This window comes from Hippoglossus stenolepis, chromosome 11 (assembly GCF_022539355.2).
Source record: "Hippoglossus stenolepis isolate QCI-W04-F060 chromosome 11, HSTE1.2, whole genome shotgun sequence".
NCBI lineage: Eukaryota > Metazoa > Chordata > Actinopteri > Pleuronectiformes > Pleuronectidae > Hippoglossus > Hippoglossus stenolepis.
Genome location: NC_061493.1, coordinates 16,726,255 through 16,737,675, shown reverse-complemented (window position 1 = coordinate 16,737,675; position 11,421 = coordinate 16,726,255). Strand labels below are relative to the sequence as shown.

Sequence of the window (11,421 nt, the reverse complement as noted above, 5' to 3'; positions counted from 1 at the left end):
TGTCTTTTCCACAACTTGATGGTTTTTAGGCTCATCTTCCTGCATCTGTTGCTATTGTGAATGCAGCATACAGTATATTTTTCAAACCTACCTTAACTCTCACATAGATCTCAGTTAAATGACAGTAGAGAGACAAACCAAAGCAAACTTCATCTATTAGTCAAAGTGGATTCTTCCTCATTATTTTTCCATTTACTCATTTCATGGTCCTAATTCTGTAATTAGTGGTGATGAAAGATCTTGTAGTCAGCTTTTAGTTGCAGAAGAAATCACCAGGAAACACCCACTCTGCATCTGTGTTGATCAGAGACCATACACTTAAAGAACACACTTGTATCTTGACTTCCTGATGATCATTAGTAGTATATGTATGCTCGCATCCTTGCAGCCCCATCCTGAAAGTTTTGGGTTTTAATGAGAACCCTTGTCCTCAGTCTCATTCAGAAATAGCTCCCGGGGATTGGCTTTTGTCAGCGGTGTTGAATGCAATACCACATTCAGCTGGTGGTATATACAGGGGAGCGTGCTGTGTTTTTAACTCTGGTATCTACAAAGCTCTCTCCTTCAAACTATAGTGGCAGTTCAAAGCCAGATGAGAACTCGCATTTCTATTTTTGTTATAGTTAACAAAGCAACAAAGTGGGTGTCGGGAAACATTGATATTTTATTTGCAGACGGAGATAGTTTGAAGCCAGTTCTGTGATTGTAAGGTGTTTTTACAAAGGTCAATGATGCTAATGATAAAGGATCTAATTGGGATATTTAGCTATGTTTTCATTGTAGATCTGTCAGCATGATTACTTAAAAACTACTGAACCGATCTCCATTAAATTGTGTGGAGGGTTGGGGCACAACCCAACCAAGAACCCATAACATTTTTAAGAGGATTCCTAAAAAACAAGTGTATTCAGGAAATATCTTTAATTTGCTTTGACATGGTGAGAAAGCACTATTTAGTTTAGATATGAAGCAGCTCATGTTAACTATCGGGAGGTTATGTTTTCACCCCTGTCTGTTTGTCAGCAGGGTTACGCAAAAACTACCGAATGGATTTTCACAACATTTTGACACAGATCCGAATAAAGGGGCAAATCAAGGAATTGTTTATCACTTTCTTGAACATTGCGAGATAGGACCCTTGGTGCAGTTATATGTGCTCCAATGCCATTCTAGTCTGTTCTTGAACAGTGATACATTGAAGCCTGAACCAATTTCCCCCAAACGCTGTGAACAACATAATGAGGAAGATTTTTTTAACTTAACACACCGGATGGTTTGTTGCTACACGGAACAATCCTTGAAGGTGGCAATGAAGCCGCATGGAGAAGGACAGGTGATTGGCTGAACATCTGTATCAACAACACTAACCGATCTTGAGTAACATGTTGCATCTTTAAGCCTCAAAAGATTTACAGGGAGGTCAAAAGGTCTCCTTCAGTGGGACAACCGCTGAGCGTTTGACATTTTCGTCCTATGGCCGTCTGCTGAGCTACATTCTGTGTGATAGAGGAAACACGCTTGGAGCCATTAACGCCTGGTGTCAGGGGGTAGAGGAGCGTACGGGGGGCGCTGGAAATGTGAGGTATATTAATGTGAGGATCCTGGTGCATGAGAGACAGAGGCAGATATGGCCGACAGCGGCTGACAGACAGAATACACACATTTTTCAATCGAGTGGTATGTGATACTGATGTAGGATTATCTGCAAAGCTTGAAATATCTTTTACATAGAGCGCTACACAAAGAGCCACAGCATATGAACCTCTGAAGACACAATGAGGATCCGATGAGCATTAATGGGGGATGTGATTGTTGTACGTACAAAACTTTATACATTCATATTCATGAAGCACGCACGGACAGTATTTCTCTGAGCAGTAAAGCAGCCTCCTGGGGCGTCACAGTGGCTCAGCTGGCATGTCGTCCTCTTTTGTCTCTCCCAATTATTTCTGTCTCTTTCTATGTGAACTACCATATAATGGTAAAAGTACAAAAGTCAGCTGCCTGTGCTGAGCGGCGCCCAGGCAGCAGATCCCACTGGCACTTTAGCGAGCAAAAAGTCAATGCCATTGTGTCGGAGGGTGTTAAGGGACTTGTTCAACAACAGTGTTCGTTAAGGGGCTTATGGCCCCCACGTTACTGCGGCTCCTGCCTTGCAGTCGGCATCGCAGGTCAGCACCACAGTCTTTGTGTGTCAGGTGGTCGTCTCAAACTCTTCACCCCCCCCTTCCATCAGCATAGTGGTGAGCAGATAATGAGTGAATCTTCATTTTTGGGTGAACTATCCCTATAATGTACACATTGTGGATCTTCTCTGACAGCGGAGGGTTTGTAAAGGTGTATCAAAATGCAGCAATGACAGTGGTCGACCATTAGATAATGAATTAAAACAAAGCAGCTTTTTTTTTTTTGTTATTTCCAGGACAACAAATACTCTGCTTGATACAACACAGACAGCGATTCCATTTTGAGGGAGAAAATTGTTTTACCGTTAAAAGGGGGTGGGCTGCAAGACGAGCCGCGAGTCAAGGGTGACAGATATTTTTCTACAGCAACAGTAGGTGGTTGGTTGGGGGGGGTTGTTACTCGGGGCACAGACGGTTTTTCAGAAGATGGCAATTTTCTGAGCAGTCTGCTCTCTGTGCCTTTGCACTGTTGTCCCTCAAAGTCTGTTATGTAGCACAATACAGCTGGTGTATTGTGAAGCAGTGCCACCACCATTATGGATGTTTTTCTGGGTTTTCTATAGAACAATACATTTCTTCTATTGATTTTTCGCTTGTCGAATTTAAATTTACAGCCCTGTCTTTACAAGGGTGCTGCTGTATTTATCACAGTGCTATTTAATCCAGATACACATAAATCACTTTTCTGTAAAGTCTATTACACACCAGGGCTTTAACAACCACAACCGGAGATGTACTCTATAAAAGAGACTGCACAGATGTTATGTTTAAGTAAATGTTTAATTGTGATTTTTGGCTTCACATTGCATCGATGCAGCGCAGTTGATAAACAGTACATGACAAACCACAATGCCATAGAGTGATGCAACCTATTGTTAAACTTAACACAATTACGAGGGAAAAAAAGAAGCCTTGACCGTACGGTGTTGACATGATACCAAACTGCACTGTCACACAAAAACATAACTTTGAATTTAAAGAGCCTGTTGAAGTAAGAGCAAGAGGCACTGATCAAAATCAAGATCAGATTATCTGCTGTCGGAGCTCGTCTCGTCAACATGTCACCATCAATTTTGAGCCACTGTGCACGACTTCCTTGATATCCGTGTCAACGACAGTTTTGCTCCTCCTGTACACTTAATCAGCAACATTTCATTTACAAAAAGAAACACGTGCTTATCATTGCTTTAGCGCTGCTGAGATAAAAGCTTATTATTCTGCTCCTACTTACTGTAAATGAGCACATTAGGGCTCTGCTGTTTATTTTCTTTCCATTACATGTAAATGAGAGGCACTGGGAGATGAATGGACTCATAGAGGCACAAACCGTTTTCTGGCCTGACTTAAGTTCACAGATCCCTCATATACTGATGGCTAACTTTAACCTCTGCGTTCACAGCTCCACTATTTACTTTAGTTTCTGGATGCAGTCAATGGTCTGCAGGAAGCATTGGTCCAGAACGAGGGAATACCTCTGAGGAGAAGGATGGAGAAAGGAGTCATTCAAACCTGGAATGACAAATAGGTGAGGCTGTTTACGTATGCTGTGTTTACATAAGTTTGTGTTTGGTTTGGTGGGTTATTGGGCATTTTGGAATAAATCTACACCTTTCTGCGTAATACGGCTTCATAAAACAATATTAAAATTGTTTGGCAGGGTGTAATTTATTTGGAAGTGATGACACCCTCTAATGACTGAAGTCAGCCGTTGTTGTGCTAATCTTCAGCGCAAAAAAAAAAGATTTTACAGTGAAATGGATATTGAACAGCAATAAGCATTGTGACCTGGCTCCTATGATGTATCGCATGTTCAAAATAAAAGCTTCAGGTAATATTCTGCATGCTCAAAAAACACAGACTTCATTTGTCTGTGAAGTTGTGTCGCGGCAGATATATATATATATATATATATATATATATACATATAAAAAACAAAACAAAAATGTATTGAGTTAAACATTTTCCCTGGAATTAGATGCAGTTCGGGGACCTTGACAAGTATTTGCTCCATCAACACCCTTTCTGATGCACACTGCTACATTTGATATACATTTGGCAAAACCTGCAGGGCACGTGGTCGAGAGGCTCCTGGTATCTCCTCTGCTCCTCCAGTGACACATCTCACTCCGCTACATTAAAGTGCGCCTCACCTTCCATCCAGGAGGTATTCAACACAAGCCGTTTTTTGTTGCCCCTGAGCATAAAGGCTTTCTTCATCCTGTCCCGAACGCTGATATTTTTGTCTTGTGGCACTTTCTCGCTCAGTCCAATGGGGACCTGCCAATCTCCCACAGGGTACTGGAAGAAATAGTGCGGTATTTGAAGCAGCACACTAACTCAGCCACGGTTTTAAATTAAGCGTGATGTGGAAGGGGGGGGGAGGAGGGTGTTTCTGCTGAAATCCTTCTGGCTGCATCGGGAAGAAAATAACTCGGATGTTAGGATGAATGTGTGTGTGAATGTGAGGGGCCACTCCCACCAGGATACGCGCATCCAGAAAAAGCTCAGAATTAAGAGTTTTAAGATCACATAGGTGCAGTGCGCGTGACGTGCTCTGGGGAACACAGGGAGGACTGCAGCTGGACTTTGTGCAGCTTGAGTCCTGCATTCATTTTCAACCACTATTCCCCCGCACCTGGTTTCAAGTCAGAAATCATTAGCACTAATATTTAAAAGGAATATTCAAGCTTTTTTTTGGGGGACTCAACGGAGGTGTTTACTGTTTGGATTGGCCTGTCACCCGTTTACGTACGACCATCTGGAGCCAAAACAACTAAAGTCCCTCGCAGGGTAACAGCCGTGAAGGCAAACAATATGTTCAAAACATCTGGTGAAGATTTGGCTCCATTCTCATTGATTCAATTGGACGTCTCATTGGTTTACAGAAATAACTTGAAAACATGCGTCGCTGCTCTCTACACCTGTGACTGCACGTGGAGTTGCCAGCGGTGCAAAAAGACATGCATTGATTCAATGAAATGTGACAGTGACATTTATGAAACGGCAAGCAGACAAAATATGAAACCACGGGGAGATATCCTATCAGCATGAAGCGTTTCTATAATCGTTAGGAACACGTGTCTGGGGCCATTAGGGCTGAAACCCCGCTACTCAAGGTACTCAAGTGGTAAAACAGAGGGTCACCCGAACGCGCAGAGGAAGAGTCCTAATCTGCCGATGAGGGTTCGAAAGTAGAAAAAGCAGGAGGATGAGGAGATCTGTGTGTTGTTTGTGCAGCAGGGGGGGGGAGGAGACCCTACAGGCTGCTGTTTGACACGTGTGACAGCAGAAGGTAGGGCTCAGCTGGACGTGAGGCTGAGCAGGGACCAGCCAGCTCCCCTGGTTAGTGTCTCCTCTCTGCTGTCACAGAGCCTGCAGGAAAACATGCTTGACTTGTCTCATCACGTCACTGCAGAGCTACAGTTCACGGTGCAGAAGGCTCTGTGGCGATGCCCTCAGCGCCTCCGGTTCACCCCCCACCCCCCATCTGAATGAGCAGCCATGAGACAAAAAAATAAGAGCAACGTGGACGTCTCAGCGTCGTCCAGACGTGAGGGTTAGAGTGAGTGTTGTCCATAGGAGGCGTGTATGCAACGCGAATCTTACTGCTGTTTATACAGTCCTGCCATCCTAATGCTCAGAGACACTGATCCTGAGATGTATAGTCATGACAGCCAAGGAAGAAATTCAGAGTATATAATATACGCCTTGCCATACGAGTTCTACCCATGCTGCTTGCATGGTCCTCACTTTGAATCTAATTTCGTCCGCTCCAGCTGCTGCTCCAGGATCACCATCCTGCGGCGCTCCTCCTGATACTTGTGCTCAGCCTCCGCACACCTCTGGGTCCAGTCTTCTTCTCTGGAAGATTCAATTAAAAGAAGATTCTGTCAGTTAAAGTGTAAAGTGAATGTAAAGTGTAAAATAAAAACAGTGTTCAGAGAGCAATAACTGCACAATACGTGTTTATGGCCTTGAAATAGGCACGTACAGTACAATGGGCCACAAATCAACGGAGTGTCACTGTGGTGGAGTGTGGCAGCATTTCCTCAAACCTAGTTAGAAAAGGTTTGATGCACGAAAGTGTCAGAATTGCTGTGTGAAAGGAAAATGGGAAAAACATTCCAAGGATTCAGATTCCTTCGTGTAAATCAGTGTGACCGCTGCAAAACAAGCTCCGTACATGGATGCTGTCATCTGTAGGACTATGGCAGCAGACAAACTGTTTATTATATTCACATAAATATTGTTTAACTCCCACACAGGATGTCTGCAGTGACAAAGGTAAATCATGAAAAGGTTCTTGCTGGAAGATTACATATAGACAGAAAGGGTCCAGCTGCTTTTCTTATGATATTTTGTCAGAATCAGTAGAAATATTTTTCAAATTACAGATCAGCTTCAGAGATGTATGTTCCAACACCGAGTGGGACTAACATAAAAAGATTAAGTGATGAAAAAAAATGTGTCCAGCAGGAAAATACATTTCAAGGATAAATTACTTTGTCTGTAGGACGTTCACCAGCTCAGAGAGTCTGTCCTTCTCCACACAGAGGACTTTATATTCACTACACTGGGTCATGAGTGCACTGACATCGGCTGAACATTGGGGACATTTTGAAGAACCTGGACCCCTGAGAACAGAAGGAAACCAAAATAACACGTAATTTGTGCTGTTAATTACGTCACCACATAGTAAATAAGTAAAAACAAGCATAACAAGGTCCCAGGACAAATGTAAATAGAGAAGCTTTATGTCCACTTACTTGAATTCGACACTGCTTTTCACAGCAGGCAGCACCAGTTTATGACCAAATTTAGAAAATGAACTAGAATAAAGACAGACAGTCGTATTATCACACAATAGACTGAGTCACCAAACTAAATCAATAACCTGATGACTAAAGGTCCCCAGAGCTAAAATGATTAACCCTTATTCTCCCAGTCTTACATCTCTGTCCAAATGCAACATAAGAAATTAGTTTAAGATGAAAGTAAAATCAACAGTCTAACGAACATCATCACATTTTAATCCTCTAACAATCATTTAGCAGGATTGCCATTAGCATACATACCCTGACGATGTTGTTCTCTTGTTAATGTCTCCCTCTTCAGGCGGAAAGCCTGCACTGCAAATGGTCTTGTGGCTGGACTGTCCCTCTTCCTGTTGTAAACACATATTTAACGCCTCACCAGATTTTTTATTGTATATTTTTTTATCTGTTACACAACACAAAAAACACTGGGTTTGCTTGAATGACTGAGGATTGGTTCAAATACCTTTTCAAATCAAAATGAGTGCAGTTTGTCAAAAAGTCAAATACTTAAATAACTTTAGCTTTTTTTCCCCACCTGGAGGGAGAGCTGCTGGATTTCCTCCTGCAGTTCTTTGATCGTCTCTTCTTTCTCAGCAACTATCTGCTTGAGGTTCTGGATGAGAGCGTAGTGTTCTGCCGACTCGCTGCTCCGCCAGTTTCTCGGGTTCTGCTGGAGCTCCTTGCTCTGACCGTTCTGCTGTCGGCTGAGCCGTCTCAACACCTCCTGCATCTGGGTCTGCTGCTTCTGCCAGAGGGAGACGAGATAACAAGCAGGTATTGTACAGAACAATGTGGTGAAGCTTGGGCTCATCACAGAATATCCTGCTTTCTGCCTTCTGTTTTTTTTTTTTACTCTATAAATGTAACGTGAAATCCCTCAATATTTAGTCTTCTTTGGTTTGTGGAGCAAAAATTGAATTGTGTATTAAATAAACCATTAAACTAACCATTACCAAGTAAATGTATTGCATAGAAACCTTGCATGTAACAGCTGTTTGAATGCTTGTGTTGTCCACGATGCTTTGAGCAAATAAACCTGTTAAAACCTTCAGATTAATACAGATATTGTAAAGTGGTTAAACTAAAAACAAGTCAGTTTTAACAGCTGAAATTATCATAGGTCATATATATTAATGAAAATTTGGTAATTCTTTCAAAACAGCTACTGTAAACTTAAGAAATACTAAAGTGTGTCTGTACATAACTGTGAGTATATGAATCTTTATGAAGATATTTTCTTGTATGTAGTTTCTTACCAGCAAAGTATCCACAAGCTCATTATCATGTTTACCCTTCTCCAGCAGGGTGGAAACTTGGACCTTCAGAGTTTTCATCTCAGCAGACAGAGATTTGTTCCTGGCTTTAGAGGCTTCCAGCTTTTTCTTCCCATCCTCGTGGTCTTTCTGGAGGTTCTCATATTCCACTGAGATTCTCTGTACAGGAGAGCAGGGCCTCGCTACATTAACAAAATCATATTTCAGTTTGTTAAATCCTGTTTATAACATGTATACGCACCTCGAACGCCTGCCTCTTCTCCTTCTCCATGGAGTGGATGTAGCTGAGGTTCCTCTCTTGAGGAGGGGTCTTCAGAAGGACCCCCGTGCCCAGGAACTCGTCCTCTACACTCAGGACGCTTGGCTGTCGCCGCTGAGTCGACTGGTTCAGCTGCTGCTCGAGGTCCCGCACCTGTTGAACAAGGTCATTCCATCTATGTCTGTTACACGGCTTGTGCGACAGCCCGATATTCATGATTTTACATTTTATTGACAAATTTTAAAAACATGAATTATTGATATTGTGTCAATGATGCTCACGTTGTGCAAATCAATACTGTGCCTCTAAAATCATTATTATGGTAATCATAATGGGAATATCTATCCACCATTGTTCTGACCATCAGCGGATCGGCACTTCCCTTGTAAATATTAGTATTAGTGGTATTTTTGGAATAATATCATTATTATTTCTTTTAATTTTCTAAAAATATCCTGCCAGCCCTAATCTGCAATCATGTACTAGTGGCTTTGAAAAGCCCTCTGTTAATGTGATTCACCGTGTAGCTTAAAGTTGAGGAGCACATCACGATTCAGGATATCCTTTAATTTACCCTCACCCTCGTCTGAAGAACCAGTATCTGTTGAGCGCGACCTCTGAAGCTCCCCGGGCAGCTCAGTAATTGCTGAAGGTTGACCTCCTCTCCAACCTCACTGATTAAAACCTGCAGCAACAGAAGAACAGATTTTAGATTATAGAGGTCACTGCATGATCTGCCACTCGTGCAGAAAAAACAGCTTCTACCTTCTGAGCTACTTTCATCTCCTGTTTGAGGGATTGGACCTGGTTTCGACATTCAGACAATCTCAGCTGGGCAGCGGCTAATTTTTCCTGCAGAGATTTCACCGCTGGATTTTCCTGCTTTTGCGATCAAATGGTAAACGATTTTAGATTTGATTGCCATCATAGTTAGGAAATATCAATTTTTACTGCATCTTCTTTAATAATTACCTCACAGTCTTCTGATAATCTCTTAATCTGGGATTTTGTGTCTGTGTTTTGCCCAGAGGGAGAGTGCACCAACGCAGACTGTAGCTATAGGAAGGAGCATAACATTAGAATTATCTTTAATTATTGTGAACTTTAATAAACCTTCATCCGACAAATCAGATTAAATGACACCAGAGTTTGTTACCTCTTTCTCAAGCTCTTTGATTCTGTTGCTGTTTTGCTTGGACCTGGTCTTTTCTCTCTCGATCTCAGCGCTCAGCTCCCTGTTCTTCTTGGACAGGTCAACAATCCTGGTGGCTGCTGCGTCCCCAGCCAAGCCCGACGTGCCTGATGACGAAGACACACGGTGAGCACATGGAATCATCTCTGTGGTGGACAACAGGTCTATGGTTTTTGTATCTGCACCTGCTAAGGCCAGTCGTTCTTCTTCTCTTTTCCTCTTCAGGTGTTTAATTTCAAAATCCTTTTCTCCGAGAAGTTTGAAGAGACGACCATTTTCATCTTTGAGCTCTCGCAGCTCATCAAGCAAATTCTGCTCGTCGTCCTGCACATGTCTATGGGAAGGTAATCAAAGTTAAAAACTAAGATTGATTATGCAGAGGATGAAGATTCCAAACCTCAAGTAACTTCCTAAGACATTTATGCTGCCATTGAGGAAAACAACATTTAATTCATCCTCACTTGTCGTCTGCAGGCCGGTTGTCTGCCTGAATGTCTTGTTTCAACACACCCGAATCCTCCTGTGTAACCTCGACATTGAGCTTGTCCGGTTCTTTCTCCTTCTTCCTGTCCAGCTTTCTCTTCTCCTGCTGCTTCTGCAGCATTTGGAACTGAAGCTGCAACTCATCCAGCTCATCACAGCGGGCCATGATCTGCGACACATACATCATGAGTAGAGAATAACGGTGGGAAAGGATGGAGAGAAATCAATATCATGAAAAGAAAGTGTATATATTGTCTATACTTATAAATAAAAAGGGAATTCCATGATATCCTGAACACATTGTGGGGTTTGTATAGGCTGCATACATAAGTAACAACAGTTTGGGTTTTATTTCTTTCACATTTACTAGGTTACTCCAATGTTTGTTGTGTTGTTCTGGGAGGAAAAGTAACAATACACGGTTACTAATGAGTTTGAATTTGTGTTAATGGCTGTGAAAGTGACAGCAGAGCGAGATGACAGTTGTTGTTCTACAGAGACATTAAAGTTCTCAGGCACGTTGCTGATGACTGTTGGTGTGAATTTAGCACAACAGGTTGAATCTGCCTCCAGAGCTTTTAGCAAAACATCAGTAATTGCCAGGTACCGACATGCAAAGCAATTAGTGAGATAGTGTTGAAGTTAATAGTGAATATATGCCACAGGGTTCTCTGAGATAATAAAGATAATAATACAGATTAAATAAAGACCTCACCTGTGGTTTAGTTACGTGGTGAACGAGTCACAAGATGTTTGTCTCTGCTTCATTTTGTGTGACTGCTGCAGAAAGTGAAGCAGCTTCCCCATTGACTGCGGCTTCCGTGTCCATGGCAACGGTCCTCCAAAGACTGAGATCTCGCGGGAACAAGAATGAAGTCCCGCCCCTCCCCTGTCACTCTGATAGCTGCCTCTTGGTTGGTTTAGGCATGAAGAGTGATGATTGGTTAGAGTCTACATGGTGGACCAATGAGAGGCAGAGTAGGGGCGGGTCTTCATCCCACCTCGATGTTAAAAATGACGGGGAGCTTTGAGTAATCTTAGATAAAAACTTTTAATGTTATATTGATATAATATATTATATAATATTGCACCTTTCATACAAGAAATGCAGCCCAAAGAGCTTTACATACAATATAGATAAAATAAAAACATGTTCAAATGTAATTCATATAAGAGAACATATTTTAAGTGACATAGGAAATATGTAAAA

At 42.1% G+C, this 11,421-nt stretch overlaps 1 protein-coding gene and 1 long non-coding RNA gene across 4 annotated transcripts; one reads left to right on the top strand and one right to left on the bottom strand.

Moving 5' to 3' along the window:
* Nucleotides 1–5,572: 5,572 nt before the first annotated feature.
* ccdc13 (coiled-coil domain containing 13) lies at nt 5,573–11,050 on the bottom strand. Of its 2 annotated transcripts, XM_035170338.2 has the most exons (14): nt 10,927–11,050; nt 10,190–10,380; nt 9,914–10,062; nt 9,693–9,835; nt 9,509–9,592; nt 9,302–9,418; nt 9,117–9,221; nt 8,519–8,689; nt 8,260–8,436; nt 7,539–7,748; nt 7,262–7,350; nt 6,953–7,015; nt 6,689–6,820; nt 5,573–6,047 (listed from the first exon to the last, which is right to left on the bottom strand). In XM_035170338.2, the coding sequence occupies exons 2-14, from the start codon at nt 10,375–10,377 to the stop codon at nt 5,933–5,935; spliced, it is 1,743 nt and encodes a 580-aa protein (XP_035026229.1). In that variant the 5' UTR covers nt 10,378–10,380; nt 10,927–11,050; the 3' UTR covers nt 5,573–5,932. The 2 variants fall into 2 exon arrangements, with proteins under 2 accessions (XP_035026229.1, XP_035026228.1); XM_035170337.2 differs by lacking the exon at nt 10,927–11,050 and having other exon boundaries at nt 10,190–10,598.
* LOC118117792 lies at nt 7,724–10,507 on the top strand. Of its 2 annotated transcripts, none has more exons than XR_007034707.1 (3): nt 7,724–9,854; nt 9,954–10,072; nt 10,303–10,507. It is a non-coding gene; the product is annotated as an uncharacterized LOC118117792 (long non-coding RNA). The 2 variants fall into 2 exon arrangements; XR_007034708.1 differs by having other exon boundaries at nt 10,203–10,507.
* Nucleotides 11,051–11,421: the final 371 nt, after the last annotated feature.